We start from the raw sequence: 21,338 nt of genomic DNA on the forward strand, positions 1-21,338 counted from the left end.
CAGTACCTACCAGTTGTTCATTTGGTTGCAGATTTGAGTGCAAGTGCTCCTCAAGCAGCAGCACGGCAAGTTGATTCATGGATGGCTTTAGTTAGTTAATACATTACTCTGTCTGGCATCTGAGTGCACATGTATGCCAACAGGTTGTGATGAGAGCAGTGGTCCATGTGCTCAAGAATACAGGAGAAGCAGCCACCCAAACCCACGGAAAGCTGAGATTCTAGTGCAGCCAAATAAAAAGCTATTTGCTGCTTACAAAAGCATCTTCTGTGATACATTAAGTAGTCACTCAGTCCTATCTTGAAAATGACAGGTGAATCTTTGCTTTGCTCTTACTCTAAAGGTTAGTTTGCTTGGTTGTATGAAATCCTAATTGACTGAATTTCTTATCCTTCCAAGTCTATTGTGTGCTAAACAACAACAACAACAACAAAACAAACAAGGAAACAAAAAAAAAAACACACACATACACAAAAAAATTGTTCATTTTTACTGAAGTGTGTAAGGTGGAGCTACGCCTTTCCCAAAACAGTTGTCAGTCCCTCCTTATGAGGATGTGCCAAGACACCTAGGCTGGTTGGTTTGAATGTTCTGTAGTTTGTTAGATGTTACCCTATCCCTAGGATGAGCTGAAGAAGAATGGTTCTGAGGTAAGGTTTTTTTAAGAAAAGGAAAACTTGTTCTGGTTTAGAACTTTTCTCTTGATCACCAGAGGACCATAGGCCTTCATGTGCTATGAAAAATAGTAGTTTAAAAATATATATCTTTAAATTTTCTGCCTTTACATACAGCACTGCCTGCTCCCAGGGGAGCACAGCCTATGTCTGTCTGTGTCACTGTGAACATCACAGCTAGATCTGAATTTATAAAAATAGGCCTTGTGGTAGCCTGTATGTGGCATCAGAAATGCAAATGTTTCATTCAGTGGAGCCGTGGTAGAGAAGTGGCTTCCACTGCTCCCAACTCAGCAGTCAGAGATTTGCATCTGAGGTGGACAAGCTAAGAGGCAGATCCCAAGGGCTGCTGAGCTGCAGCTGCCACAGTCCAGCAGGTAATCTTCTGCCAGGTTTTGACTGCTGACAGAAAAGCTTTAGTGCAGAGATGTCTGGATTGTCTGAGCATGGTAATGCACACCAGGGCAGTTCAGGCTGTGAGTCCAGAGCGCTGCAGCAGTGGCTCTGACCATGTGCAGGCATGTCCTGCTCATTCCTCAGCTCCTGGTTTTCAGGCAGCCTTTGTCCTCTGGACACTCTGTGTTCCCAGGTCCTGTTTCTCTTAGGATCTTCACACTGTATTTCCTGTTTTCTGTCACCTTTAAAATAAGGGCTGGACAATCTGAAAAGATGATATGAATCAACTGTTTCAAACTGGCTGTTCTGTGGTAAGAGTTGTGCTTGGTGGCTGGAATGCCTTCCCTGTATTGTGAGCTTCACAGCTGAAGGGTGGCCTTGGAATTGGCCCAGGCACATGTTTGCATGAAGACCCCACCAAAGCCCAAAAGAGCAGAGTCAGCAAGACTGATATCCACTGTTATTGCATGTACCTGCCTGCTTTAAAAATACACTGCTGGATAAAATAATTTCCCTCAAAGTTTAACAGAAAAAATGAATGGGTTTTCTGTTGTTCATTTTCTGAAGAAGTTATTGCTCAGGGTTAATTTTTTTTAGATATCTTGTAGGTCTAATAATTAGTCTTCCTGTCTGTATTTTCAATATTAGAACACTTAAAAGTTTTAGGATTTGGCAGTGAGCAGGCATCAAGAACCAGTCTGCTTTTATGAAAAAAAGTACTTGCTCATTACAGATGTAATCTGAATGATCTCTCCATCTCTTGTTTTGATTCAGCTGAGCATATGGCTACTGAAGAATATAAGCCTTACCTAGAATATACAGGTTAGAAATTTGTACCCTTAAATATGACTAGTGACACATTGGACACATGTGTGTTCCAAGTAAAGTCTTGTTTCCCTTTGATGTATTTAGATCTGTTACCTAGGATATTCATGTCAGTTGAGCAGAGCTATTCAGTAATACTGCAACTTTGTTAGGTTTTATTTCTGAAGTGCTACAAATGTTTAAAATTTGTGTTTTCCCTGTAGCACAGCTAGTATTAATAATATCAAAATATCTAGTGCTGTTTGTTAACAGGTTCTGCAGCAGTAAGCTTTAAATGGCTCAATACTTATAAAAACTCATTTCAACGTCATTTTTCTGTGTGAATTTTTCAGTGACAGTCTTGGAACAAGTATCTTCTGACACTGCCTACTCGTCATTTGGATGAGTCAATTTATTTTCCAGTTTTGTAGTTTGTCTTGCACTGAAACCTGTACAGATTTTTTTGTGGCTTCCTCAGAAATGCCATGTAGCATCATGTTGGAGTGTAAAGTATCTCAAGACAGGAAGAATATACCAAAAGACAAGCACTAGTTTTCAGATCCTTGGCTCCCCCTCAAGACTGCAGGAAGTTCCAGCCTGTTGGAGGGGGAATTGCCTTTATTTTGTACAGAGACAAAACATCCACTGCCTATGAAACAAATATGGGGAGCCCATATTTCTCTATGCCATCATTTGATACAGTGTGTTTTCAGCTTCTTTCTCCAATAATCTGCCTTCTGCATATAGTATAATGCTTTTAGGATGTGCAGAGCCACTAACAGCAGTTCTGATTTTCATGAGCCTGTGCCTCAGTTAACAGTGGGGTTTCCACAGTATTTAAAAAAAAAAAGCCTTACTTAAAAATAGTTGACTGAGGCATTCATCGAACCTCATTTTAAAATAATTACTTCATAGCGCAATGTGACTGGATTGCTGGGAAAAATATGCTGGAAGGTTTGGCAAAACTTGCAAGTCTAATTGCTGAGAGACTTTGATATATGGAGGTAACATAGGAGACTCTAAAACTTCAGGGTTTGATTCAACTCAGTGTCTTTTTTCATTACACAAATTCTATGTGTTTCTTGCTGAATCAGGTTCTTGGTGTACTTTGTGACAGTGAATAAATTTGAACTGTGCTTTATAAAGAAACTTTCACCTTTGAGCAAAGTTGAACAGAAAACACTTATTCTAAAAGTGTTTTACTGCCAGGCTTTCTGCAGTGTAACTACAGTAGCTGTCAAAGGTTTAAAGGAAGCTTTTCAGCACAACTTTTTTTTTCCTGTTTACTGTGTTGGAATTGAAGTCAAATTCTTGCATTTCAAGCACTTCATCTTGCATGTCACAGTTTCAGCACTTTGGAGGAAGAGTAAATGAGTGTGGTGCTTTGCTGTCAGCCAAACACTTGGAGTTAAAAATGAGTAAGTTGGACAAAGCATCTGTTCTGGTGCAGGAGTCTCCACTCTCCACACCACGAGGCTGTGTTTGCTGTGTAGGTTGACGTCTGTTCTGTTTCATCCCAGAGGAGCCTTATGGAGAGTTGCTTACATTTTGAAAAACATGATCCAAGTCACAATATCTGTGTATTGTTCACTCGTCTGACTCCCAAATCAGGTGACAAGGCACAACAGACTTTGCATGAGGGGGCGAAGGTGGCGAGTGTTTGTAAGAGCAAAGTATGACATGAGTCTGAGTGAAACTAGCATCCTCTGAAATCTACCTAGAGTCCTGTTATGGGAAGGAAGGGCATAATCCAGAACAGTCTCTAGGTATCCATCAAATGTCTTTTATTTGGACTGTTGTATTTCTGACTGAGTGAAGCTCTGAGGGCTTTTCTAAGTCTTTGGGCTATGTTGCCTTCTCTTTGAATCTTAATAAGCAACAGCTCACAAGAAAGTTCTGATTATTTTGTGGTTTTATTCAGGGTATAATTTTCCTGGTTTGGGGATGTGGCTGCACAGGAAAGCAGGAAGATACCAGGTGGAACTTGAGCACAAGCAGCATGAGGGAAGTGTGAGCATCCATGTAACAAGCCCTGCAGGGCTTCAAGTGTGTCTTCCTGATTTCAGCACATCCTGCTTCCCACTTATCTTTATCACTGCTGCTACTCATATCTGTGCTGTTCAAGTTATGCAGTTGCAAACCTTTGTTTGCAACTTCCTCACTGTATTCTTCATGAGGTGTCACTACTCCCCTCAATGGCAAACACAGTATTGGTGCTCTTCACAGCTCAGTATGTCAGCTTTGTCTTTTTCCTACTGTACAAATGGCTGGCACTGTGAAGAAAACGTGTTTGATGTAGGGATGGGTGTTGTAAAAAGCTGGATAATGAACTTTAAGTCTTCACAGTGTTGCTGACTGGATCTGAGATTAATAAGTTTCAGTTCAAAAGCCATCTGTCTGTCGCTACAGAGAAGGGGGTAATGAAGAGCTTACCAGGTGCCCACCAAAGCTGCTTTATCACTCCTCCTCAGCTGCACAGGGGAGAGAAAATACAAGAGAAAGATCAAGAGTTTGGATAAGGACAGGGAGAGATCACTCACCAGTTACCACCACAGGCAGAACAGACTCAGCTTGAGGAAATGAGTTAATTTATTACAAATCAGACTAGAGTAGGGTAATGAGAAATACAAGCAAATCTTAAAAATATCTTCTCCCAACCCATCTTTTTTTTCCTGACCTTCACTTAATTTCTGATTCTCTACCATCTCCGTCCTGGGTGGTACAGGGGGTTGAAGAATGGGCATTGTGGTCAGTTCATCACAGAGTGGTTTTACCACAGCTTCCTCCAAGAAGAACTCCTTCTCCTCCAAGGAAGAACTCTTTCCTGTACTCCAGTGTCATGTCCCTTCCACAGGAGAAAGTCCTGCATGAACACCTCCAGTGTGGTTCCTTCTCACGGGCTCTCACAAACTGTTCCAGCTCAGGGTCCCTCCCACGAGATCCCATCTTTCAGGAACAGGCTGCTCCAGTGTGGGTCTCCTGGAGGGCCATAGGTCCTGCCAAAAATCCTGCTCTAGTGTGGGCTTCCCACAGGTTCACAACCTCCTTTGGGTATCCACCTGCTGTGGTGTGAGGTCCCCCCTAGGCTGCACGTGGATCTCTGCCCCTGATGGGGTGCAGGGGACAGCCTGACTCGTTGTGGTCTTCACAACAGGCTGCTGGAAATCTCTGCTCTGGCACCTGGAGCACTTCTCCACTCCTTCTCCACTGACCTTGGTATCTACAGAGCTGTTTCTCTTGCATATTCTTACTTTTTTCTGGCCACAGTAACTTCTTTTCCCTTCTTAAATGTGTTATCACAGCAGCACTGCCATAGTCACTGATGGGCTCAGCCTTGGCCAGCAGTGAATCGGTCTCAGAGCCAGCTTCTCTGTCAGACTGAGGGGAAGCTTCTGGCAGCTTCTCACAGAAGACCCCCCTTGCCATGCAATCTCAATGCAACTACTAAAATTCTGTGTTAGGAGCGTTGTGTTTACACACTGGTAAGGTTAACTTTCTACTAGGCTGAAGGATTCTGCTGTTATTAAAAAGTTGACCAACTGAGTCTGATGTGGAAGGGAAATTCTGAAGACTAAAGAAAAATATCCTTAACTGGGATGATTTCCTGGTGGATCACTGTAACTTTATGAATTAATTCAGTGATATTGCTGTTTGGTTGTTGAAACTTTGGTTTCTGCTGCCAAATAATAGTTGATGGGAGTGTAGTACTTATAGCATTGCTTTCCTGTCAACCCACACACACTGGGTTGGTAACATACTGCTCCAAATTCTCCAATACTAATTTCAGACTTCTCATGAGACCGTCTTACCAAAAGTTAAAAACAGAAGGCAACCCTGAATATGATTCTGTTTCTGAATGAATGTTAAGCCAAGATCCTTCATCTTTCAGAAAAAGGTTTTCTGGTTGGTGACGCCTGCATAACTTTCTCCAAAAATGCCCAGATGCTGTTTGTCACTGAAAGTAGAGCTGATAGTTGACTTTTCCCTGTGACTGTGTAGAATCGTGCAAGCAGCCTTTAGATGTCAGATGAGGAGTGCTATTTTGGAATGGGTAATGAAGTGCTTTAAACACAGTGAAACTTATTTTCTTTGCAAATTAATCTCTCATTCATTTGCACATACCGTGGTAGTTTCTTTAGCAAGTGAGGCATAAACCAGTGCCACATTCAGTGCATAACTCTGTCTTTGTGTGCAACCAGTTCAGAGTGAGGTGGGGCCCACGGGAGGAAATAGGAAATATGACCATGAATAAAATGCTGTAGACTTAAATACTTCAACTAACAAAATTATTAGATTTTTTTGAAATGTTATTTTCTGTGCTTCTCTGCATCATGGTGGATACTTGGTCATCCTTTATTTGCAACAGTTGAATACAGAATCTCCAAATTCAGTGCAAAAATGGATTAGTGTCAGTAGCACCCATTATTTTCTATTTGTCTGGTGATATAAGAGAATTAATTTGCTAGGAAATTAAAGGAAGAAACTGAGTTTTTTATATAACTGTTTCGACTGTATAGGTAGCCACCCATCAAAATGGCTCCATACTAAAAGAAGTCCTGCAGCTTTTGCTTTGGAAAGGAATACTTAGCCAAATTTAGCCAAAACCACCCTTAGGGTTTTAGTAAAAGGAACAAGTGTTTATATCTCAGAGGACAAGGTCCTTCCTCAGTCAAGAATCTTGTAACAAATGTAGACTTCACAGTCAGTAGTCCAGAGAAAGTAGATTTGAGCTTCTTAACTGATTCACCAAGAGAGTACAGCCTAAGGTATAACCTGTTGACAGGACACGTTAAGATGACCAGAAAATATGCTGGAGATGCAGTTCTCTGCAGTAAGAGAGTGTAACAGAAATTTGTCCAAGCTGCTTGGAAAGGTGACAGAAAAGGAAGAACTGTGGTTCAGGAGGCAAACTTTTCCATTAAATTGCAATGTCAGGTTTGCACAGATGTCATGGGGGTGGACAACCCATTTAGAGGTATCCGTGCTAACAAACAGGTAAGTGCTCACATCTTCATGCAGCAGCTGGTTCTGTATCCTGAAAACTTGAATGGAAACTGAGCAGATCCAGGAAAAACATCTTGATTTAGACCATCTAAAAGTCATGTTAAAAGTGTGAGATGTTGCGGTCCTTGTCACCTTGTCTCTTCATTCTGTCATCACATACTCCTATTTCCTTGTTTCTGTTCTCATACTCATTGAATCCTTCATGAACTAACTTAGTTTACTAGTTCAGACAAAACAACCAGGAGGGAGTTAACATTCTGTTCAGCTCCTGAGTTTGGGTTAGCTTCCAAGAGATCCTGGTGGTTAGCACAGCTGGTGTGCAGCTAAGTGTACTGCTCTGACACTGACACAGGGGAGGAAGCGGGGCTGAGCCTTTGCATCAGCTCAGCTGCTGCTACACCACCTTCTCCACTGCAGGGACTTTCCCCACCCAGTGACACAGCAGAGTTTGGCATGAGGACAAGGCTGGGGTGTTTCAGCCGTGGGGTGAAGTGCTGCAGTTAACTGAGCCCAGCCAGGGGCTGGTGTGTAGCTGCTCTATCAGTGACTTGCCTCTCATGTCCCTCTTCATGGAGCTGGGAACTCCTGTGCATAGCTATGGAAGCTGTAGCATGGTTTCTGTAACAGAGTTTTCAGTCTTCCCCTGCTTCCCTCTTGATTTTGTTCCTTTACTTATTAATCCTGAAGGCAGTAGATCCTAATGGTAGGCCAGTGTGTTAAATTAGTTGCAGAGAGGAGTTGAAGCTGAACTCCTTTATTCCTTTTGTGGTGGAGGAATTTTCAAGGTGCAAAACAAAATAAGTTTCTGTGATTGCAGTTCAAGATATCTAGTATTTCAGCAGTAAGTACTCTTTTGTAATGTTTGTTGTGGAAATTTATTTGCCTCTTATGCTTAGAACTTGTGTGCCTGATTTAATTAAAATAGGTTTAAAGTTAAAGCATGGGTTGAATTGGATTCCCAAATGACAATGTTGTTTGAAGTATGGATTTTCATAATGGACATGTTATGAGTGTTGACTGGACAGAAAACCTCTGAACAGACAATCTGTGTTTGAATGAACAAAATTGCCTTCTTTTAAAATCACTGTAATTAGGTGAATGTCTTACATGATGGACTGTTAAAATGTCTTGCAGGTGGATTCACCAATGAACTTGAGAAACCCACATGATTTGGTAATACTAATGAGACAAGAAACAACAGTTAACTACCTCAAAGAACTGGAGGTAAAGCATAACATTTAAGTACTAACTAATTCTGAAAATACAGATTTTTTTTTTCCATAGACTTTATAGTGATAGTTTTAGATCACAAAAATAATTTATTATTGGCAAAGTTCTTCTTCAATGAAAGGATGAAAAATTTTTCAGATCTCAAGAATTTTTTGCCTCAAGTTTGCCTAACTGGTCTTCAGTTGTATCATTCCCTGTTGTTAGCCACAAATCTTAACATTTTTGGATAAAGTCACTAGATTCTGTTGTACTGTATTTTGGAAGAACACAGAGCAAATAATCTCTGTTTTTCTTCAAGCCTTTTTATTATTGAAAAGGGGTCTGGGACCACCCTTTTGGAAAGGGTTTAATGAACTTCAAACTGATAAACTGAAGTTTAAATATAATAGGGGTTAGGTAAGCAAACAGCTCACAGCCCTTCTGGCCATGCACCCCTTTCTTGTGCCAGCTTTGGTTTTATCAGATTGGGATAACTAAGTTAAGCTAGATGAACCCCAGAGGTAGCTTTAGGTGAATGGGTGAAGTAGGAGAAAGGAAAATAAGTGGGACTGCCCCTGGTGTGACTGTGTTCAGCCAGTCTTTCTCATGAGAGTACAGTCTTTTTTGTGGTGGGACATTTGAGCTGTGGCTAGAATAATACTTGCAAGCTTTTTGGGACATGGGTTGTGGGTGTGAAAATCACTGATGTCCAACTTCTGGTACACAAATGACTTTCAGCAGCAGTTACCTATTGTAACTTGTAAAATTCTTGTACAAATTGCTACTGGCATATGTATCTCTATTGTTTCGCAGTAGCATGTAATCAAATGTGTTTGGCTTTCATTAAAAATACCGGTTTTTCTCATTTCACAGATATTCATGTGCAGTACTATTCACATGTACTCATGTTCAGTTGTACTTAGCACACTGACTGATGATGATTTATTGCAGTGTCTTGTATTATTTCCACAAGGTCTTACAGTGGAAAAAAGGGGGCCAAATGTGAAAAAATTTTATGTACTTGTAGCAATCATTTCTTCTTTTCCTAAATGGCCTATCATGGTTTTGGAGCACTACTAGCCCACTTTTTAGGCAAACAGGAGAACTAAGGACTCATTCAAGTTGTATTATCTCTAAAGAAAGCATTTATATGCCATCCAAATCTAAAAAAGTCCTACAGATGTTATTAAAGATAAGAAAGTATTCCCAAAATTTAATCAGAATTTTTTAGATTTTTTTGAAATGAACTTTGTTTTAAGGAAAAAGTGGGACTGTTGAATTGTAACAACTATAGCGCTGCTTTCATTGGTGTCATATGCTTCTGTTTCCTTTTTTTTCCTACAGAAACAGTTAGTTGCTCAAAAGATTCATATAGAGGAAAATGAGGACAGAGACACAGGGCTGGAACAAAGGCATAATAAAGAAGATCCAGACTGCATTAAAGCAAAGGTGCCCCTGGGGGACCTAGATCTGTATGATGGCACATACATCACCTTAGAGAGCAAAGATATCCGGTAATAAGACACTTTAATAACATACTTTATATTCTGAGATTTTTACTGAATGAAAATAAAATTAACAGTACCTCTAAACACAAGTGAAAAATGACCAGCACTGACTTTCTTTAGATGGCAATTATTGTTTTGTGTTACTGTGGAATAAAATTGAAACAACATCTTCCACTAGCTGTGAGCAGGTACAACGTACAAAAGCTGTTTCCCCCAACTATCTATGCTAGCCCTGCCCTGAAACTTCCTTTCTTCCCAGTTCTACCACTGTTACTTTGTACTGATACAACCAGATGTGTGAATTAAAGTGAAATATGTCGTGCAGAAGGGGGTTGAATTTGCTTGAGTGTGCTTTCAGTGTTTTGAGCTAGAAATTTATTTTAGTGGAAACTGTCTTGACTCAAATTTGAATGAAATTCCATTGATTACCAAGCTGTTGAACTTTCTGGTCATATTTTGTCCCATGTTTACAAAGTGAAGGATGAGCATCCAGTGTACTTGACATTCAGCTTCATTGGTAATTCATCTTCAGGAATTACTGTTTTGTTTTAGTTGGTTTTTTTATCATAATCACATGAGTACTTGAAGTGGGAGAAGATCAATTTTATCGTCATAGACCTTCATTTGGACTTCTCATCCCCCGTATTTGGGATTGGTTTGTTTGTTTCAGCTGAAGAGCCTGCATGCATTGCCATTTGCCTGGCAGATACATCATTAATCATAGCAGTGATACACTAGGTTGACCCTGATACGTTTTGGAGGCTATCCAAATGTTGATATTTTCTGTAAAGCAGACAAATTTATTTACCTTATCCTACAGTCATGACATCCCAATACAACTGAAATCTGGGAATGCAACAGAAATGGGCTAATGAGCCCGAACAGGGAATTTCTGTAATGATTAAATCAGAGTAATCTGTATCAGCTACCATACTGCCTCTTAGGAGCTTCAGCAGTATATTAATCTGCAGTCTGCTGTGTTATGTTATTATGTCCTCAGCCCTGAAGACTATATAGACACAAAGTCCCCAGTGCCTCCAGACCTGCAGCAGCCAGACTGTACAAAAGTTCTAGATCTTCCATACAGTATTCATGCTTTTCAGCACTTACGGGTGAGTGAGCAAATGCAAGTAAGTATTTTTCCCCATTAGGAAGAGGAATAGAAAACTGCTACTGGCATTTCTCACTCCAGGTTGAAAGGTATTGTAATCTTCCAAGACTGCTTCGCACTTTTTAACACTACAGTTGGGCCCTGATTAAAGTACCTGCGTATCGGAGGTTATACCTGTTCCATCAGGTATACAGTTTCTCCTGTTATTTTTTCCCTTATTTTAGAGGGTACTTTTAGGAAAATTGAGTCTTTTGTTTTCATAACACATTTCATTAGCAAATCAGTAGCTTCATTGGGACTACAACTAGCTTGTGAGTTGTCTCAGTTGAAATTTGGAGAATGCTGAATAGGGTTGTTAAAATGTGTGAAGATTCAGAATAAAAAAATTGTTTGCAGTTTTGTTGGTAGCTCCTAACAAACACGAATGTCTGTTTGGTATCTGAATGCCAAGCCCCCACCCAGACAATGAGATAATTTAGATGCTCTAGAAAAGTTAGAGCACAAGAGTGGTGGGAGAACTGGTTTTGTCAACAGCATTATATGAGCAGATTTTCTAATGTGGATGCAACTTTAGTGCTTTTATCTTGATATTTATTTTATTGCAAGTCTTTCATCAACAAATAAGGATTTTCTTACAGCTAAACACAAAGTGGGGTTTTTTTTAGCTCTGTTCCTGGGTCTGGATGTATTTTTGAAAGAAGTGTGTTTATGCTTGGGGAAGGAAGAAAGGAGAAGAGGTGTAGGGATACTTCCACCTTGTGAATGTAACCTTACAACACTAACTTCAGTGCTTCAGTGGTCATTAGTGAAATCAGTAGCTTCCAGATACACAGCGCCACCAGAACTGAATATTTCCCCTGTAGAACTCACAAGCAGAGGCTGCTTTTGACTGCTTCTACTGTTTTCCCATCTGCAGTAATATATATTATTATCTGTCAGAGGTGAAATTGTTCTATCAATTACCAAAGATCTTGAAAGGAAGATAAGATTGTAAAATAACCAAGCCACGTGTTTTCCTGGAGTCATGCTTTTGTTTGTATTTCTCTACTCTTAAGTATCAGCAAATACCTGTATTCAATTTTTATTTCAGGGTGTCCAAGAAAGGGTTAATCTTTCTGCACCCCTGTTACCTAAAGAAGATCCAATCTTCACATACTTATCACGGAGACTGGGAAGAAGTATAGAGGAAATAGGTCACCGTATTTATGACGGGCTTATGAAGGTATGAAACTGGAATCTTGCTGGGTGCACTAAAACAAGTGCTGGAGAGGTCTCAAAAGTTTAGATACACCTCTTACAAGCAGTCAGATCCAGTTTTGCACATGTATTTTTGGTTTACAGTTCAGTTTCAAAAGGCAAACTGAGACCACTTTCTGATAGGCAAGTAGAAGCAGGAGAAGGCATCAGCAAAGCCAGTAAATAGATAGTTTCTGTCATCTTTAAGGATTTATGTAGTTATGTTGTCTAGCAAGCCACATTCATTGCTTTGTCAAGGTAATTAGAGTTTTAAAACAGAAAATACAGGTACTTGAAGAGCAAAGAAGAAACAACAGTACTGAAGTGTGTATGTTTTTGTTAAATGTCTTCCTGCAAAATCTAGGAACCCTCATTGAATTCCAGCTGATGCTGGAATGCTGTCCAGCTGATGCTTAAACTACTGTCACCTCTCATTTCACCTCATTTTGTATTTTTGTCTGCCTAAAATGCAGAAATTCTGTTTCTTTAATGCATGAGTATGCTAGTTCAGTATTCCTAAACATTGACAACTGTTGCCAAATGGCAGCTTTCCAGTGCAGGAGGATAGCTTAGAGCAGCTGAGCGCCAACTTTGGTGCTCAGCTTTTCATCCTATAGTAATTAAAGCCCTGATTAACCTTTGAATTCATGTGCTAGTAGTTAGTACAGTTCATTTGTTTCTCTTTACTGCAGAACTCTTCTTCCTGGGTACTCTATAACATGGCTTCTTTTTACTGGCGAATAAAGAATGAGCCATACCAAGTAGTAGAATGTGCCATGCGCGCCCTTCACTTTTCTTCAAGGTAAGAATTGCTAATAAGGATTTCTTCTCAGATTGCTTTTCTAGTTATCCTGGTTAGTAAACAGGTTTTAGTTTCCAAGACAGTATGCTAAGGAATAATCTGTGTTACTTGTTCTTGGTCTCTTTGTGCTATACTAGACATATAAATAGTTGAGACCTTCTTCTAGCAAGTGATATGTTTTAATGTGTGACTGGCAAATTAATGTATTATTGTGCATGATTCTTACACAGTCTTAACTTCCTTTAATGTTAGTTTTTAATTTTTTTCCTATTTTTTTTCTTTTATTCTTTTAGGCAAAATAAAGACATTGCACTGGTAAATTTGGCAAATATTTTGCACCGGGCTCACTTCTCTGCAGATGCAGCTATTGTGGTTCATGCAGCTCTGGATTACAGTGACTTCTTTACCAGCTATTACACTTTAGGAAATATATACGCAGTAAATACAATCTTTATTTTCCAACACTTGAAGAAAATTAAATATTACTTGATCTTTTGGGGATGACTTGTAATGGTTTACTCTTTTACAGTGTGTCTTGTGCTCCATGTGTATCTCATGCTTAATGCTTAAGATTCTGTCAAGATACTTTTATTCAAAAGTCTATCTATTAGCAAAGGCTTTTATCTGCACCTGGAAATAAATTCCAGTAAAATTCTTCTGCAGCCTTTCTTTAATAGATGTAGTGGCTTGAGTGTCAGAAATGACAGGCTACTTGTTATCATGAATTAAAATTTCAATTAATGGCTTCTTTAAAAACTGAGTATTGTTTATTAAATATTACTACATAATGGCTAATTCTCTCTCTTGGTAATTCTTCAGATGCTTGGAGAGTACAACCACTCAGTCCTGTGTTATGATCATGCTCTGCAGGCCAAACCAGGGTTTGAGCAAGCTGTAAAAAGGAAACATGCTGTCCTATGTCAGCAAAAACTTGAGCAAAAATTGGAAGCCCAGCATAGGTAACTAAAATATCCCAGTGGCAATCTAATTTCTGTAGTTCTGTTGCAGCAGTTATTTACATTTCAAGAAGAATTCTTTTTAAATTTCTGTATTTCTTTGATTATGCAATAGAATTAAGGATAAGAATACTTTAAGAAACCTAGCGTTAAAAATATGCAAGAGTGTAGGAAAAGGTGGTGTTCTAGAAAGCATTCAAAGTAAATCTTCTCTGTTTAATTTCCAAGATCACTTCAGCGAACATTAAATGAATTAAAGGAATATCAAAAGCAGCATGACCATTACCTTAGGCAACAAGATGTTTTAGACAAGTACAAGCTCATCCAGGAGGAACAAATCTTGAGGAACATCATTCATGAGACACAGATGGCAAAAGAAGCTCAATTAGGTACAACTTTTTAGTGTTCATGATCATTAAAGCAATGAAATATGGCACATATTCAGATAAGTGTCAGGATATAACTTCTTCATACGTCAAGATGGCCCTGAGTGGCTCTTGGGTTTTGCTTATTAAAACAAGAGATTGCTGTATGTTCTTGAACTGGGAATTGTTCTTGAGTCTTTTGAGTCCTCTGGGCTGATGGAGTAAATAAAAAGGATTGACCATAATGGGGGCAGAGAGGTTTACTCTGTGCTGTCTTTTGTCTTCTCAGAAACCACACTTCTCTAGTATAAAAAAATATTTTCTGCTCTGCAGGGAACCACCAGATTTGCAGATTGGGCAACCAGCAGCATAGCTTGCACTGTCAGTGGGATCAGCCTGTTCGTTATCACCGCGGAGACATTTTTGAAAATGTGGAATATGTTCAGGTTTGTCTGTGAATTGTTATCACTGCTTCAAGTTACATACCATTTGCTTTATTAGCAAAGTAATTTCAGTTTTTTCAGGGTTGACAAAAGGGTTACATTTTGGATGTAGTAATTATAGTGAGAAATCTTAGTCTTTCTTTTCCAGAGTGCAAAGTATGTTAATGCATGTTTCTTTTGATACTAGTACAAGCAGAGAGACTGTGAACTGTAGAAATAGAGAGGGTTTCTTGTAAAAGGCTTTGTTTAACTTAGAAAAGAGAATTACTTGAAATCAAAAACTTCATTTTAGTCCAAAGCCTTAGTTCCCTATGATTGCACCAAGAAAATTTTGTGCAAGAGTATTAAGAAGTTCTGGAAGCAAGGTGTGTACTAATACTGAAAATCCAGAATGACAGGCACCTAAGCAACACCTCTGCTGTGTTAGAACTGCAGATAAGGATTATGATTTCAGTTATTTTGCAATGTGGAGTATGTTCTGAAGTTTCCCCTTAACTAGTTTGAAAAATAGGAATAATTATTTTTAATTTTTCTGTTGTCTTATTGTCTTTGATTGTTTTTCCTATTATAGTAATTATAAATTCAGATTATTGAGATAATTCTGAAAGCCATGAGTCTTAGCAATTCTGACTTGATTTCGAGCTGTGCAATCTAGATAAGTAGATTTTATTTATGGCCTATTACAACTATCTGATTGGTACCTTTTAGCATTTTTTCCTTGATTTGCACTTGTGTTTTCATTGTTGGCTTATTTACAGTATGAATATTACTCTTTCATGGTCTGAGTGGATCAAGAGGCTTAAATTCCTTTTTTTTTTTTCTGCTACCCACAGTTCAGCTTATCGGTGAGGCTTAACTACATAAGTGGGGAGGGGAAATAACGTGGAGAAATTCAACAAGCTATGTGCCATCTCCTTTATTAAAATTTGTCTTTCTGTTGTTTCTAGTTTGGTGAAGACTCTTCAACTTCTAGTATGACATCCATGAATTTGGACCTTCATGCAAACCAAAGTGTTCACAGCCAGTCCTCACAGTCTTCCCCTGTGGCTCGTTCTGTTGTTTCAGTGTGGAGTGTGGAATCCAGCAGAGTGAGTGAAGAGGATGAGCTTTGCTCTTTCACAGAGGAAGGGTGAAAGGGAATCCTCTCCTTGTTTGTGTGAAACTTTTTAGCATCTGGGCCACAGTTTTGATGTGTGACAGCACTGGAGAATGTAGCATTCCAAATTTCTTCAACATACAAGTATCTGTCTAGTTTCTCTGTACTGGTTTCCCAACCTTTGAAACTACTGGAGCACTGAGGGAGTTGTTCTGTAAACATCTGCTGCAAGTAAAGTGGTACAGCTATAAATAGAAATTTCAACTGCTGATATTAAAAAAAGATGGAAAAACAATAGCTATAAAGATCTCAGTTTTGTTTTGTTTTGCTTTGTTTTTTTTCTTCTGACTATCCTTTAATGTTTCTTTTATTACCTTGTTCATTAGAATATTAAAAATGTTGAGAAAATATTAAAAAATAATTCCTTTCCCCCTTAGGACAAACAGCATATTCTTTGGCCTCAGCGGTCAGATTGCATGAAATCTTTCCCCAGAATTCCTGACCCAGAAGAACTGCCAACTTATTTCTTGCCTCCAGAAAACAGGGGATTCAGGCAAGTGTTGATTTTTAAAAGCTGTATTTGTACATCTTTATTTTATGAGTGAAGAGTATTTTCTTTCTGGAGAGGATGGATGCAATTAGTAAACAACAGCACAGAGGTGTTCAAACCTCTTTATCTGGCCTTTCCACGGAAGGAAGGCATTTTCTTTGATTGTTGTCTTTGCTGTAAGTATAACAGCCAGAGCCAATTTCGTGGTGATTCTTCCCTGACTGTTGGTCCAGGGTGAGCACACTAAACACAGACAGAATGGGGATTTAAGCACAAGTCTGAATGTCTTGTGAACTATATTAATAAAAAAACAACTTGAGAGAGAGAATGAGGTGAGCATCTATTTAATAACTACAGTTAACTCTTGTACATTACATACATCCTATTAGCTTTAGTTATGATGACACAAAACAATGAAGACCAGAAAACAGTAAAAAAGGATTAGGAGTGGAAAACTCCAGCTCATTTCTTTGGGACAGAGGTAGAAAATCAGCTTAGTCATGGAAGAGTCAGTAATACTTGTTATTATATAGGATAAAATAAATGTGTCTGTACTGCAGTAGCTAACTTAAATATATCAATACAGTGTTGTAATACCCTAGTCACTTAAATTATGACAGTGGTAGTAAAAAGGCTGTTTTGTTCTACCTAGTCATTACAATACTAGTATTGAGCTTGTGTTAAAGGTTCCCATCTAAAAACATCCAGCAACTTCCTTTGGAGAAAAGCAGTTTTCATCTTAGAATGTTATTTATACATAATTTGGCTACCTCTTGATATTTTTGAAATCAAGTTCTAGTGTAAAAAATTCAACTTTTTTTTTTATCACGTATCTGTTTAGTCCTAAACTTCATAGAATCCTTATTAGCATAATATGAGACCCTTCTGTTATCTCTGCTGCACTGTTCATTGTTCTTGTTATAAGCACATTATTCTGTGCTTAAAAATGGAAAGTAAAGACCTTGTAAATCACTTTTCAAGGGAAGGGTGGTCCTTGAGTTTTTCATGTTTGCAGCTCATGTCTCATAGGAGTCTGCAGTACAAGGCTTAGCAGATTCGTGTATTTCTACATGATGGCATGCAGCACATGCTGTTAATTTGTCTTGTTTCTCCTCATTGCTAGAATCCAGCCAATACTGAATATTCCAGGAGATACTGTTGAGCATGGAGAAGCACAGGCACCAGATTGTTCTTCCATTACTGATGCTCGTAATAATGAATCTCTAAACATACTGGTGAAGGAACTAGACACTAATCTAGATTTGAAATTCAGGATGCCAGACAATCAAGCAAGACAGGTAAGAGATGTTTTCTTGTTGGTTCTCTTCTGGTTTAAAATCCTTCTTTTTATTGCCTTAAAAATGTTATTCAGATCATAAAAGACTTTGATATTTCAAGGTAATCAGTACTTCTGAAAAATGTGGGCAAATTCTTTCTAATAGTATTGGAGAAAGGGTTAACTTGTCTAGCTTCTTTCAGATGCTGACCAAAAGCACACAAAATGGGAAATTTAATTTACTCTTTGAAATCACATCTTTCTTTTAAATCTAACAGTCACTTGATACAATTAATTTCCAAGAGCTACTGCATTCTACCGAGCTGGTAACTTCATAGTGCATTCTGGAGATTGGTTGCTTTAAGTGTTAAGTGTTCACATCCTCTTCTTAGTACAATATATTTATCTTCCCTTTGCTGAAGAGAAGATTTAAGGAAGCAAGTGTTGAATGGCCCTTGTAGATCTTGACTGTAAAATTTATTCAGTAGTTTGGGGAAAAACAAATCTTTGTCTTTCAGGTTTTGCATTCTCGTATCAACAATGAAACTATTACACTGGCAAAGATAGGAGTGTTTCTAGATCATGCCATGAAAAAGGTATGTCCATCTGTCACATGAGATGAATTCAGAATTCTTACTTGAGATTTGTTTTTATACTTCTAAACTAGTCAGTGACACACTAGAAAGGAGTTTATTTGCTGCCTGTAACTGAAATGAAAGTAACTTTAAAAGCCATGTTTACAAAGGAGAAATACATAGGGAAGTATCTAATTTAGCTTAATGTGGACCAAACAGCCCCTGTAGCTGCTTGTTCTTGTTGTAAGGATATGGAGCAGCAATATATTAGCTAATTCTGGCAGCCATTTGCTTAACTGGGAGTAGTAGATTGAAGCTACTCCTCCGTCTGCCACCCCTTCCTGCATGCCTTCCTTGTGCTCTTCCCCCTCCTTCCCACTACCCTGCTTTTCCCCCTACTCTCCCTCCAAGGAAACCAACCCTCTGTCAATCTTCTGTCAGGATAATTAGCACTCTGGGGCAAAGAATGTACCTCTGTATAGAAGCCTGTGGAATGCCACCTCCATCTTGCGTGGGGCCTTTGAGAGTCAAGTGACAGGAAGCATTGAGAGAGACGTTGACTCTTTTTGACATGTCAAGCTGATACTTCTCAGTTTAACTTTCTTGTAGAAGTTGTGTCAAGGTATTATATGTAGATACTTTTCTAGTCTAAAATCAGTACCATTTACTATGTGCATCTGTCTTAACCAGAAGAAGAAATGAGCAGTAGGAGTTGATTCCTATTATTGTGTTGTTCAGAAGAGTTCTATACATGTCTAATATCTTACTGTGCAGTGCATGAGTATTTTTGTTTTCACTGTAGTATTCTGTTGCTGTCATGCTAAAAGCCTGAATTTTTCTGCCTGCTGATGTAGGAGCAGTCTAGTGTTTTACCTGTTCTGCTAATGATAAACTACTAAGAGCAGGAATGCCAGAGTTAGTATCTTTGTATTGGGAAAGACAAAATGCTGATAACTTGCTGAGAATTTAGTTCAGGGAGATCAGTGAGACCTGTGAATGAAGAGTAATTCAATGAGGAGTTTGGAATGAAGAACATGAGGAGTTTGGAATGAAGAACAATGTGCATTGCAAAACAGGGATCATTAATAATCTTGAAATCACAGGTTAGGTAAGGTACTCCAAACGATGAATATTGTATCATATTGATATCTTTCAGTTCATCTAGAACCATAGTTAGAACCCTTCTGTGGGAGGGGTTTTTTAAAACCTGGAACAAAAATGTTCTTACTAACTCAACATAGTATCACTGTTTTACTTCCTTAATCCTTGCTGTATGTTTCCTACTCAAGCATGCATTTGGGCTTCAGACACGTAGGTAGAACTGAACATCCATTTCAGGCATTGGTTTTATGCTCTAAATGTTTTGTAGAATTGGGTAATACAGAATGATGAAAATATTAAAAACTAGAACATGCTTCTAAATAATTTCAAAGCGCATCTAAAAGTGGATGTTTTGCCTACCTCTGTCAACCTGTCAGAATTTTTGAATTCTGATATTTCTCCTCTAGGTTGAGTGCTTCTTTTTGCTGTTACAGGTTAAAGAGGAGGAAGGAACATTCAAGGTGTATTTGACACTTCCTCCATTCTTTCATCTGCTCTCACTTACTGCTTACTATTTTACAATCTTTAAACAGTATCTAATGCATGCCAGTTGTCAACTTTAATAAGACAAATACATAACTAAATCTAAGAAAAAGTAACTCTGAAACCTTAAATTGACAGGGAAAGGTAATGTTAGAGGACCTGGAAGCACATCTGCCTGACTTTCAAGTTCTAGCATTTTACACTGATCTGTGTTTATAGAATTTTAAGACTCTGCAGTGGCCCTCAAGCATTGCTTCCTGTAATGAACTAACCATTATCACTTGTACATTTTAAAGGATTTTTTGGTCATGATACAAAGCATTCATATGAGTAGAGTGTGAGCAGCTGCTACTAAATTGCAGTTCAACCTGTAAATCATGTCCATTTGAGTAGAATGGAGCAGATTGAATAATCTACTAATAGTTATAGCAAAGTCTAATTTGTATCCATTTAACAATGTAGTATGCAAGAGTGAGTTCTGTTTGCTTATTATTAAAGAGCAGGTATTTCTGTCTTCCTGAGACACCTCTTTGTGGGTGTTTTTATCCTTTTCCCTGACTCTCCTATAGCCAGAAGATCCTCTGTGGCTTGTGCTTAATGAAGCTGGATTGTACTGGCGTGCAGTTGGAAATAGCACCTTTGCTATCACCTGTTTGCAAAAAGCATATAATTTGGCTCCACATGAGTATCAGGACATCCCTCTGGTCAACCTTGCTAACCTCTTGTTTCATTATGGTCTCCATTCGGATGCCAGCAGGCTCCTGCTGAAGGCTTTGGCCATCAATGCCTCTGAGGTAAGATAATGGGGTTTTGTGTTTGCCTAGCAGTGAATATGTTTTCCTTCATTATTTTTTAAGTACATGTTACTTGTGTTTACCTGCACATGCAGTTCATCTTCCAGCTGGTGATTTGCAATGGATGTTCATTTCCATATAAATTCCTGTCTGCACCAGGGGAGATGCTGATTGTTGAGAGTATAAACATCTAGAGAAGTTCTTGTAAATCAGTGACAGACTTCTAGCCTCCCAAAACCTCTATTATCAGCAGTACCTCCAAAGAATTTAATCTTGGTGTTTGGCAAGATTTTAACCTAAAACAGAGATCTGTCAAGTTGTCAGCATTGTATCTTGATTCTTAAAACCCTTAAAGTAGTGTGTATGCCACCAAGATCTTTATAGACATCTTTCTGCGACACTTGATTTTTATCTGTACAGTTTTATTTGTCCCTAGCTTTTGTCTATCTACATAAAGGAAAATGTGTTCTAGGTGTTTGGTGGCTTTACTTCCAGCTATAGATTCAAACCAGGTTTTTGTATTTCTGAACAGTAACATGATAAACATTCTGTAGGTTGTCACCTATGTCATATAGGCAGTTTCTGTATTATTCAGAAACTGCTTGAACTACTGGACTGGCCAGAACAGTTGTGAAAAGAAAGGGGGAGGGAATGGCATAGCAGGGAACATCTTTTTTCTAGCAGGTAATTTTGGTCTTGCATCACAGACACTTCAGTAAGAAGTTAAGTGACTTCTTTCCTGTGCTTCTAGCTCTCTAGTTAGATTAACAGCATTTAAACCTGCCAGGCCATCAGTCACCTAGCACATAAAAAAGCTAAAAACAGAGTAAGTTTGTTCAATGTAGCATTCAGAAACAAAATTTCAAGTGTTGGAAAGGAATGTAGTCCATTTGGGTGGCAGGTAAGAGTGCAAAAAGGAACTACAGAAACAACTATGCTTGATTGATGTGCCTTA

The 21,338-nt window shown here is 38.7% G+C and overlaps 1 protein-coding gene across 1 annotated transcript in view; it reads left to right on the forward strand.

Moving 5' to 3' along the window:
- Nucleotides 1-21,338, forward strand: part of TTC17 (tetratricopeptide repeat domain 17) — a 54,650-nt gene that overhangs the window by 4,487 nt on the left and 28,825 nt on the right. Inside the window, exons 2-15 of the mRNA XM_054634826.2 lie at nt 8,013-8,102; nt 9,432-9,601; nt 10,596-10,707; nt 11,797-11,928; nt 12,635-12,744; nt 13,038-13,182; nt 13,564-13,703; nt 13,929-14,089; nt 14,399-14,511; nt 15,456-15,596; nt 16,042-16,157; nt 17,278-17,452; nt 17,949-18,026; nt 20,159-20,383. Coding sequence (XP_054490801.2) covers nt 8,013-8,102; nt 9,432-9,601; nt 10,596-10,707; nt 11,797-11,928; nt 12,635-12,744; nt 13,038-13,182; nt 13,564-13,703; nt 13,929-14,089; nt 14,399-14,511; nt 15,456-15,596; nt 16,042-16,157; nt 17,278-17,452; nt 17,949-18,026; nt 20,159-20,383 — 1,908 coding nt within the window. The remainder of the gene's footprint in view (nt 1-8,012; nt 8,103-9,431; nt 9,602-10,595; nt 10,708-11,796; nt 11,929-12,634; nt 12,745-13,037; nt 13,183-13,563; nt 13,704-13,928; nt 14,090-14,398; nt 14,512-15,455; nt 15,597-16,041; nt 16,158-17,277; nt 17,453-17,948; nt 18,027-20,158; nt 20,384-21,338) is intronic.

The sequence above is a fragment of the Agelaius phoeniceus genome, chromosome 6 (genome assembly GCF_051311805.1).
Source record: "Agelaius phoeniceus isolate bAgePho1 chromosome 6, bAgePho1.hap1, whole genome shotgun sequence".
NCBI lineage: Eukaryota > Metazoa > Chordata > Aves > Passeriformes > Icteridae > Agelaius > Agelaius phoeniceus.